The 11645-nt window shown below is 46.2% G+C and overlaps 1 protein-coding gene and 1 pseudogene across 1 annotated transcript in view; one reads left to right on the top strand and one right to left on the bottom strand.

Moving 5' to 3' along the window:
* The window catches only part of PCSK9 (proprotein convertase subtilisin/kexin type 9), a 29279-nt gene extending 26759 nt beyond the window's left edge, over window positions 1-2520 (bottom strand). The window contains exon 1 of the mRNA XM_006839814.1: window positions 2317-2520. Coding sequence (XP_006839877.1) covers window positions 2317-2520 — 204 coding nt within the window. The remainder of the gene's footprint in view (window positions 1-2316) is intronic.
* Window positions 2521-10837: 8317 nt separating this feature from the next.
* LOC102827473 lies at window positions 10838-11296 on the top strand (annotated as a pseudogene).
* The last annotated feature ends 349 nt before the right edge of the window (window positions 11297-11645 follow it).

Raw genomic sequence — 11645 nt, 5'->3', positions numbered from 1 at the left:
CCCAGGATCGAACATTGTTTCGTTCTGCTGTGCATGGAGTCGCTATGAGTCGGTTCCGACTCGATGGCACCTGACAACAACAACAACAACTCTGTGAAGTGTAGCATGAGTCCACCTTTCCCTAAGCCTTAATTTCTTATGAATAAGATTCAAGGATTGATCTAAAATCCTTTTCAGCCTACCAAAAATATTTTCATTCTAATCAAGTTTAGAATGAAAATATCTTTGGCAGGTAGAAAAGGATTTTAGATCAATCCTTGATATCTTAGTAAACTTGATTGGAGTCCTGGTGTGGCACTGTAGGAAAAGCACTCAGTCATAATAAGGTTGGTTTGAAGTGCAAGGTCGGTGGTTCAAATTCACCATCTGCTCCTCAGAAAGCTTATACTGGTTTGCTATGAGTTGGAACTGACTTGACAGCATTTAACAACAGCAACAACAAAATTCATTAACACAAAATACCCTAGGAGTGAATGAATGAACTTTAGGTTGTTTCAGTTTCAAACTTCCATCCATTCAGAAATATCCCCCAAGTGCTTGGTTAAGGTAGTTTTCCAGCCTCTGCTTACTTACCTCTCATTACTTGTAGAACAATTACTTTGGTGCAGTGGTGAATTAAAATGTCCTTTCTTATCTTGCCACAGCCCAGCAATACTCCACTAGAAAGTGAAAGGCTTAGGGAACAAGGAAGAGGGCTCTGGGCCAAGTAAGCCCCTCTCTCCTGTGAAAGTCAGACTGAAAAAGCTAGGGCCTTCCCTCTTGTGCTGGCTAACTCACCCCGCACAGGGAGCTAAGGGCTAGGCATCAGCTGTGTCAGAACACCCAGGCAGAGCAGTTGGGCTTTTGTGGAAGGGCGAGCCAGGCAACCATTAGCAACAGTTTACTCCAGTGTCCCAGAGCTGCTGTTTTAGAGCAAAGTCCATGTCATCAGGAGGGCCCACTGCTACGCACAACTACCTCTACCTCCTCCAGTGACCCTTTACATAGTGAGAGCTCCTACCATTAGCTGAGCACTGAATCTTCACACTCTCTCTTTTGGAAGGATTGTTGTTATTAAGTGCCAGTGAGTCGGTTCTGACTCTTAGTGACCCAGTATAGGTTTCTGAGGAGCGACTAATGAGTTTGAACTGCCGACCTTATGGTTCAAACTGTCCTTGTAGTCCTGTGCTTATCCTACAGCACCACAGCAGAAGTCCTTTGGAAGGATTATCACCTTTCTTTGAAGAGGTTAAGCAATGAATGACTTGACAAGCACCACACAGCCAGGATTCAAATTCAGATCTGACTCCAAGCCTGGGCAATGGGACCTTCTCCCAGCCCTGGGTTGTTGTTATTAAGTACTGTGGAGTCGATTCCGACTCATCGTGACCCTGCACAGGGTTTCCGAGGCTGTAAATCTTTATGGGAGCAGAAAGCCTCATCTTTCTCCCGCGGAACCGCTGGTAGTTTCGAACTGCTGACCTTGAGGTTGCCAGCCCGACTCATAACCACTATGCTACCAGAGGTAGGCAAAATAAATAAATAAATAAATAAAGGGAACCAAAGACTCTTTCCCTGGTGAAGAACTTCCCACAGCCCCAGCCAAAGGTTTTCCTTCAAACAATTTCCAGACTTCATGGATGGCTAAGTGGATTCTGGTGGGGGATCAGCATCCTGTGTCCCCCTATACCAGGCAACCCCAACTTTAACAGAGCACCAACAGTCTTTCTCAACCCTCCCTCTGGAGTCCCAACCCCAAGTTCCCCAACAGGGCCTTGAGAATAATTGTCCCTTCCCCTTTTGTTTCTTCATTTCTTCCGCTGAAAAGGATACAGTATTCGAGTAAGAATTCTGTGGCATGAAGAAATGGCTTCTGATCCCAGCGTTTGCCATGTCTCCCACCTCTCCTCTGCCCCAGCAGCTCCGGCTCTCTCCAAGACCCCCATCCTCACCCACACAGACATTCCCTACCACACACAGTTCATCCCCAACCAAGTCAGGACACATAGTAGCAAACCTCCTTTCTCTGTGCTGGGTGTTGGTTAAGCGCGTTCCCGGCCTTAATTCATTTAAACGCCAGAGTCTCGGAGACGTCCAACGATATTTGGATAGGCAATCTTGGACGTGCTCTGCTGACACCTTTTTGATACGTATCCCCGCGCGCCTCCCTTTTGCACGGTGCTGCTGAGCGCCCCAGCTTTTTCACTTCCAGACATCTGCGCCTAGCCCCTCTCCAGGTGACCTTCACTCCAGCCCGTCCTCTATTGCCTCCCCTGCATCCATCCATCCCCATGGCAGGTCGGTCCCCGCAACCCAAACCCACGGCCGCAAGCACACCTTGGCGCAGTGGTGGAAGGTGGCAGTAGCTACTTCCTGAGCCACGTCTGCCGAGTTGTCCTCCTCGGATGAGAAGGCAAGCACAAACTCCTCGTAGTCTGCATCCTCATCTTCCTGTACGCGGGAGCCCTTGGGGCTCTGAAGAAGTAGCAACAACAGCAGCAGTAACGGCCACCACGGCCTCCCGCAGCTGCCCATGCCCATCGGGGCAGGAGGAGATGCTTGTGCCCTGAAGGGAGACCCGGGAGGTTGCTCACTGTCTACACCGACCGCCTGTTGTAGTTCACCAGCGGCGATGCGCGCGCGGGAGCTCCTGGTCCTGGAGGGATACGGACGCGAGGGGGCAGCTGGGGCTCCCAGCTAGGGTCTGCGCGCCTCGGCGACGTGACCTGACCCCGGGCGGTCTCACTGGCGGGTTCCCTCTTCCTAGCCCCGACTAGGAGATGAGCCACCAGCTCACGCCAGCAGACACACGCGCCTCGACGCCGTTGCGGAAATCTTCTAGGGTGTTGGGAGCGCGACGCCCCGGCCTCGGAGATCACGCCACCGGAGCCCCATCGGACGATTCTGTGTGATTAAACATTAACCGAGCCCCGGTGGATCAGGTTTCTGCCTCTCCCTCCCCCCGACAGCGTCAGATTACACTCCGAGGGGAAGAAAAAGCAATCCCAAATTCTAATTGAGCTGGAAGGCGGGCGCGGGTCTCAGGATGTGTCTTCTCTCTGCCCCTCACCCTGAGCCCTGCCTACAGGGCCAAACCCCGAATTCTGTTGAGCGAGCGTACCAGGTCAGTGTTTCCAAGGTCAGCGTTGCCACTGCCTAACCAACACGCCCCTGCCACGCCTTTCACCCTAAAGATGTTAAACCACCCCTTCCGGGTCCTTCATCTTACCGCTTTGGTGATACTTTCTGATCAATCTGAACCTATAACCCTCATTGCCCATTGAACTCTTGGGCCTGACCTTACCTTAGCATCCCAGCCCTTCTGAACATCTCCTCAATCCTCTCCAGCCTCTAGTACCTTATGCACACTGCATGCTGACCTCACCAACTAGCCATTCTTCTTTCGAGCGTGCTGTCTATTGGATGGAGTATCACCCCACACCATGAACTATTTGTTCTCCAAAGTCCCTGACCAAATGCCACCTCCTCCGTGAAGTTTTACCTGAGCCTCACTACCACCTGACAGCTAGGTAGTTACGAAGACTTACCCTTCAACACACTGTTGTTCACTCTTTTACCTTCCCGGAGTGGCGGCACAACGCCTGACACAAAGATGGTACTGGAGAGATTGCTTTTAAAATGGATGGATGGGTGGTGGATGGGTGGATGGATGGGTGGATGAATGACACTCTCTCCTGCACGTTGAAAGACTCGGACCAGATCAAAGAAATCGTTAGTTATTAACTAGACTTTTGTTGTTAGGTGTCATCGAATTGATTTCAACTCATACTGACCGCAACTGATAGAGTAGAACTGCCTCAAAGGTTTTTTCTTGAAGTCTTTTGGGAGTAGATCCCCAGGTCTTTCTCCCATAATCACAGAGAGGCTGGATGGGTTTGAACCACCAACCTTTCTGTTAGTAACTGAGCTCTTAACTCTTGAGCCACCAGGGCTCCTGAACTGCTAGACATCAGAGGTCATTTTTATCCCTGTTCTAAATCAGAAAGGTAATGAATGAATGGAGGCGAGACAGTAGTTGGGAGTGGAGATTAAGGCAGTGGCTGGGGGTGGTTTGATGAAAGAAAACTCAAAAGTGATGTTGAGTGAAAGAAGCCAGATACAAGTCTACACACTATAGCTGTTTATATGAAGTTCTAGAACAGGCACATTCTGTGCTAGAAGCCAGGCTAGTTGCTTGCCCAGGGGAGGCAGGAACTTATTATGAATTTCATGAATTAAATGGCTGAAACCAGTTTGATATGAGATCCCATTTGTCCCTGTCTCTGAATTGCCATAAGAACATGCTCACTAACGTATTCTGTTGGGGAAACTTGGAAGGTCAACATATGTGGTTTTGTTTGAGTGTGTGAAATGTTGGCTGCCTGCACAGAATGTACTAGGAAAGTTTTTTGCGTAAATGGTTCCCAGAGCCTTGTATAAGAAACGACCGATATTAGAAAGGATATGTATGTGGTTTTACTTTATGACTGTCTTATGCCTGGCTGGTTGGATTTTTAAAAATATCAACCAATCAGAAAATTTGCTTAAAAGTTCCAGAAATATTTGCATGTAGACCACCCTTCTTCCTCTCCCTTTGTAGACCTACTCAGCCTTTCCCAACTTGAGTTGTCTATTCCTTCAAAAATCTTTCGTTTTAATTTTAAGACTACAGGAGGGACCAGTCACTGGAGAAGAATATCATGTTTGGTAAGGTTCAGGGTCACAGAAAAAGAAAGAAGACCCCCAACGAGATGGATTGGCAAAGTGGTCGCATCAATGGACTCAAGTGTGGCAGCAGTAGTGAGGTTGGTCCAGAATCGTGCAGTGTTTCCTTCTGCTGTGTATAAGGTCGCTATGGGTTGGTACCAACTCGATGACACCTAACAACAACAACAACATAGTTTTTACACTTAGGCAGCACTTTTGCCTTTGTTGGACCCTCCTTCCAAGCAAAAAATACTTGAAATCATGTTATGATGGCGTTGGTATAAAGGTAAAATTTAATATTAAATATGAAAACATGTCCTTTTACCTAAAAGTTCCTTTGCGGGCGGCATTGAAAAGAAATTCAAACATTCTCATGAGCTCCTAAAAGGATAAACGGGTCCAGAGGGAAAAGGAGAGGAAGAGGAGTTCAGAGGGCTTCTCTACTCATTATCTTCACAGAGATTACACAGGGATTTTCACTTTGTAGTAATTCATCAATCTGTTGTTCATTTATCATCTGTGCCCTTTTCTGTATGCACGTGATAACCAGTTACAGGTTGTTGCTACTAGGTGGCATCAAGTCAGTTCTGACCCATAATGACCCTGTGCCCAACAGAACAAAACACTGCCTGGTCCTGCGCCATCCTTACAATCATCATTAAGCTAGAATTCATTGCTGCTGTCACTGTGCCAATCTGTCTCATTGGAGGTCTTCCTTTTTTGCACTGACTCTTCACTTTACCTAGCATGTTGTCCTTCTCCAGAGACTGGTCCCTCTTGATAATATATCCAAAGTATGAGAGATGAAGCCTGATCATCCTGGCTTCTAAAGAGCATTCTGGTTGTACTTTTTCCAAGACGTATTTGTTTGTTTTTCTAGCATGGTATTTTTAATCAGTTACCAGTACTAGTTTCTAATCAAGTTGATTTCAATTGATGTGTGTCAAAATAGAACCGTAATTGGGTTTTCAGTTACAATTTTCTGGCTGGTTTTTCAGAAGTAGTTTGCCAGGTCTTTCTTCTGAGGCAACTCTGGGGAGACACGAACCTCCAACCCTTCAGTGAGCAGCAGAGATAATTAACCATTTGTACTACCCAGGAATACTTTAGTAAAAAGTATTTTATTTTATTAATTAATTCAATCTATTATGGAATGGGGAGTCCTGGTGTGGCACTGTAGGCTAATACGTCAGACTGCAAAGGTTAGTGGTTCAAGTTCACCAGTTGCTCCTTGGAAACCCTATATAGGGTCACTATGGGTCAGAATCGACTCGACGGCACTTAACAACAACAACATTATAGAATGAGGGATATCAGTGCTGACATCAGATGTATCTTGGCTGAAAGCAGAGAATACCAGAAAGATGCTTACCTGTGTTTTATTGACTGCAAAGGCTTTCAACTGTGTGGATCATGAGACGCTATGGACAACATTGTAGAGAATGAGTATTCCAGAACACTTAATTGTGCTCGTGAGGAACTTGTACATAAACCAAGGAACAGCTGTTCAAACAGAGTAAAGGGACACTGTATAGTTTAAAATTAGGAACGGTGTGCTCCAGGGTTGTATTCTTTCACCATACTTACTCAATCTGTATGCTGAGCAAATAATCTGGGAAACTGAATTATATGAAGAAGAACATGGCATCAGGCTTGGAGGAACCTGTGTTATGCAGATGATACAGCTTTGCTACTGAAAGCAAACAGGACTTAAAGTACTTACTGATGAAGATTAAAGATCACAGCCTTAAGTATGGGTTGCACCTCATTGTGAAGAAAACAAAAATCTTCACTTCTGGAGCAATAAATAACATAATGATAGATGGAGAAAAGATTGAAGTTGTCAAAGACTTCATTTTGCTTAGATTCACCATCAGCATTCATAGAAGCAGCAGTCAAGAAATCAAGTTATGTATTTTACATTAAGCAAATCTGCTTTTAAGCAAGACCCCTTTAAAGTGTTCAAGACCAAAGATGTCAATTTTGAGGACCAAGGTGCGGTGCACCTGACCCAAGCCATGGTATTTTCAATAGCCTCATATGCTTGTGAAAGTTGGACAATGAATAAGGAAGACCGTAGAAGAACTGATGTATTTGAGTTATGGTGTTGGAGAAGAATATTAAATGTATGCGGTGCTGTGGGATCAGCACTGGACTGTGAACCACAAGGTCGGCAGTTCAAACACAACAGCTGCTCCTTGGGAACCATATACAGGGTCGCTATGAGTTGGTACTGACTTGATGGCACTTAACAACAGCAACAAAGGACTGTCATAACAAACAAATCTATGTTAGAAGAGGTGCAGCCCGAATGCTTCTTAGAAGCTAGGATGGTGAGACTTAGTCTCTCATACTTCAGACATGTTGTCAGGAGGGACCGGTCTCTGGGGAAGGACATCATGCTTGGGAAAGTGGAAGGACAGTGGAAAAGAGGGAGATCCCCAACAAGATGGATTGGCATTGGCACAGTGGCAGACACAATGGGCTTAAGTGTTGCAGCAGTTACGAGGATGGGACCAGACACTGGTTCCATTGTATATAGATTTGCTATCGGCTGGAACCAATTCAACAGCCCCAAACAACAAAAACAACATTGATATATTATTAATAGTTCCTTCTTTTTAAAAATGTTTTATTGTGAATTATGTGATAGTTTACATGGAAGAACATTAGCTTTACATTCATCCTATTGTGTATTGTTTCATTGCCATGGTTACAATCCCCTCCACGCATCATCAGCCAACCAAAGTGTATACCCTACAAGCCTGCCCCCTGGTCCTCAGCACACAGCCCCTCTCCCTCTCTGGGTCTAGCGTCCCCAGCCATTCCCTCTCTCCAAGTCATCATATCTGCCTCCATCTCTGGCATCACTGTTTCTCTGGGTAGGGTCCCCCATTCCTCTCTTCTTCCTTGATGGTCCCAGGGACCTCTGCTCCTGGACTACAAAGTCAACCACTCCCCTCCTTTTGCTAAAAAAACATCTGCCTTTACATTTCCAACCCTCACAGTCATTCCTGATAGCAATTATTCACTATTGTGCCACCTGAGTGTCATCCCCATCTCCTTTCATCAGCCTTGTCCAGACAGATTGGATACTACTCAGTGGAGATTCTACCTTCCTCCATGCCCTCTTGAGCTAGGCTTCCTCTTGAAAGCTTGTAAGCCAGCCACTTCTTGTCTTTGTGGCCCCACTACTTTGGGTAGCCAATGTCCAAGTTGCCCATCCCTGTCTACTCTGTGTATTGAGGGGTTGCTGTAAAGATTTGTTCCCTCTTTTGAGCTACTGCATCCATAGGTATAGGTCAAGTTCATCAAATTGTATCAGATTACTCTTTTTTTTCCCTCTTCTTTTTTCTTCTAGTTGAATTCTGATCATCCAGCCATTTAAATCAGGCCAAGTGGGTATTCTCTTCAAGTGTGGGTGTTCTTGTGCATATGCCCCCACTTCTTATCTGCTGGACACTTCACTCTTGTCCTCTGTGGCTATGCCACTGACTTTGGGCCCAGGAGTCCCCAGGTCTTGCCACACTGCTGGCCAACCCAGGTTCACAGGAGTCTATTAAACGTTGTCGGGCTTAGCTTGCAACTTCATTGCTGTTTTTCTCTCACTTCCCCTTATCAGTGACCAACGCGGTCACCAGTCGGAGCACATGTCTGCTTATATATTCCCATTGAGTCTTACTTGGCAGGGGGTTTGCCCTGAGGGGACCCGACCACTTGCCTTGGTATCTCCTGGGTGAGCAACTTGCTTGGTCTTGAATAGTTTATTCTTAAATATATTCGTATTGCTGATGAATCAAATGTGGAGCTTGTTAGAGGTGCAAATGCCTAGATGTCATCTTCAGAGGCTCAGCTTCATACTCTGGGATGTGACCAGGAATGTGAGTTTTTGATCTCTCCCATTACTCCATTCTCGGGTAGGTAACCGAGGCCCGCCCATTGACAAAGCTTCTGGAAGGGGTTGTAAGTCCCAGCAAAAGTGGCACAATTGTGTGTGGCTTTCCAGGGATGGCCCACACTTGTCAGTTTATACAACACAGTCACATCAACGATTTTATAAGATGGAGAACATCATTCCACAGGATTTTTCCCATGCCAATAATCAATTTGCAAAACTTTGATTTCTACTCTGCACTAAAGGAACCCTGGTGAGACAAATGGTTAAGCACTAAGTAGTTAACCCAAAAACTGGTGGTTCAAACTCACCCAGGAACTCCACAGGAGTCTGCTTCCAGATTACAGCCAGGAAATCCTATGGGGACACTTCTACTCTGTCACATGGGGTCACTATGAGTCAGACTTGACGGCACCTAACAAAAACACAAGAAGTCTGCTCTAACCTGCTACATGCATTTCAAGGGACTTATTCTGCAAAAGAGTCCATTTTTTTAATCTGCAAAGAAGCCATATATTTACATCTGTGAATTCCATTGTAGACTCCAACTCTGTTTATATTCCGACCAGTGCAAAGATTCCTTTTACACTATGGTCAAGAACTCTATTTGACAAGTGTCTACAGAACACCTACAGGAGGGTGTAAGGGACAAACCAGGCCTCAAGTTATATTTTTGAGAAGAACATGTGGCTCACTCTTCCCAGAAGTGCTGTGCTGGGAGGTAACAAAGGAGGCTTTAGGATCCCAGTTTACAGTTGAGCAGCAGGCTGTGAGAATGGGATGACTAGCTTGAACCTAGGTCTTTGGACTCCAAAGTGAGTGTCCATTCCACCTTACTTGCAAAAGACCTCACTCCAGAGGGCTGGTTAATTAAAGGTTGTCAACCAATGGTCAGACTCTCCACTTGGCAGTGATCTTCATGTGGCCATGCCCGTAGCCATGTCCAATTTGTTCTGCACACTCCCTGCCACATAGTAAACTTACAAAACCCAAATCTATTACTGTGGGGTCAATTCCAACTCATAGCAACCCCAGGTGTACAGAGTAGAGAAGTGCACTCCATTGGATTTTCTAGGCCAGGGTGTTTCGTTTCTCTGAGGAGCCTCTGGGTAGATTTGAGCTGCCAACTTTTAGGTTAGTAGTTGAGAGCTTACCCACTCTCATTACATAGGGATCTTGTACAATATGCCTTGGGAGATGGGAACAAGCTTCACCAGGTGGTCTCCTTTGAAACACTAGGCAAGTCACCTGCCAGGGGTTCTTAAAGTGCATGCACAGAGGGGCAGCTAGAGACACGGAGGTCCACAAGTAGAGGAAGGGGGTGCTGTAGAGGGCACAGTGAGTGTGTTCAGTGAAAGGTCTTGTGAGGGAGGGGGAAGAAACCCCACTGGCACCCTGGCCTCTGTAACAATGGAGCCAGAGGGGCAGAATTTCTCACCCTTCACTGCTGCCTTTGAGGGACCAGTCCCAGCTGGATCGCATGCCACGCAGCAGGACTTTCTTCCCTCACTAATTATTCCCCAACATGAGTGCCCCAACACAACTGTGTTACTTCCTCCCAGTCTCAGAGTCTGACCTGTTAATGAGCAGCTACCCCTCTCCAGCGCAGACAGGGTCAGGGCCAGACAGACACCTTCTCTCCACCTGGAGTGGCCATCTTTTCCTCTCCTCTCTCTCTCTGTGTGTGTCTCTTGCTTGCAGAAAAGATGGTCCTCCTGCCTCAGAGATCACACTCATCCACTATCCCCTCTCTTTTCAGTCTCTAAATTCCTCTTCTTTTCTTGTTCCTTCTTTTCTCCCCATAAGCATTCTCAAGTCTCCCACATTCTAAAAAAATGCCCTCTCTCTACTTTTGTTGTTCTATCCCTTGATCTCCATTTATAGGCTGAATGAAAGCTTGGACTCCTGGTGTGGCACTGTAGGATCAACACTGGACTCTGAACTACAAGGTTAGTGGTTCAAAGCTACCAGCTGCTCCTCAGAAAGTATATACAAGGTTGCTATGAGTCAGAACCAGTTCGACGGCACTTAACAACAGCAATACTATTCCCTTCTCCAACTGCAAATCCTTAGTCTGTAGCTACTATTGATGGGAGTGGAAATTATGGCGATTTGGCAGTGCCAACATAGTGAATGTGCAGATCTTTTTAGGGGGAGGGGCATCCTTTTTGTATATATGTGCAATTAAAAAATATTTCTTAAAAATGTAAATAGCCTTCCACTGGAGGCCTACATGCCTCCATTGCTATCTCCGCCATGTCTATACTGATCCTCGAGAAATTCCAGCACATTTTGCAAGTACGCAACACTAACATCAATGGGCGGCGGAAAATAGCCTTTGCCATCACTGCTATTAAGGGTGTGGGGCAAAGATACGCTCATGTGGTGTTGAGGAAAGCAGACATCAACCTCACCAAGAGAGCAGGAGAGCTCACTGAGGATGAGGTGGAGCGTATAATCACCATTATGCAGAATCCACACCAATACAAGATCCCTGACTGGTTCCTGAACAGACAGAAAGATGTGAAGGATGGCAAATACAGCCAGGTTCTGGCCAATGGTCTGGACAACAAGCTCCGTGAAGACCTGGAGCGGCTGAAGAAGATTCAGGCCCACAGAGGGCTGCGTCACTTCTGGTGCCTTCGTGCTCGAGGCCAGCACACCAAGACCACTGGCCGGTGTCGTCGAATTGTGGGTGTTTCCAAGAAGAAATAAAACTCTAGGACTTGTCTATGAATAAATCATTTATACACACACACACATACACACACATGTAAGTAGCTTAAAGAGTATATAGTGGAGCGTATATCTCCCTCCTGCCCCTGGCCCCCACTTCCCTAGGAGTAACCACTGTTACCCATTGAAGTGGGTTGAATAGTGTACCTGTACTGTGAATGTGGTCTTATTTGGAAATAGATTCTTTGCAGATGCAACTAAAGTTCTTAGGATGAGATCCTCCTAGACTAAGTTTATTCTTATAAGAGTTGTTGTTGTTGTTGTTAAGTGCCGTCGAGTCGGTTCCGACCCATAGCGACCCTGTACAGGGTTTCCGAGGGTGTAAATC

Source organism: Chrysochloris asiatica, unplaced genomic scaffold (genome assembly GCF_000296735.1).
Source record: "Chrysochloris asiatica unplaced genomic scaffold, ChrAsi1.0 scaffold00026, whole genome shotgun sequence".
NCBI lineage: Eukaryota > Metazoa > Chordata > Mammalia > Afrosoricida > Chrysochloridae > Chrysochloris > Chrysochloris asiatica.
Note: the sequence above shows the minus strand (reverse complement) of the source record. Positions and strands in the feature narration are given on the sequence as shown.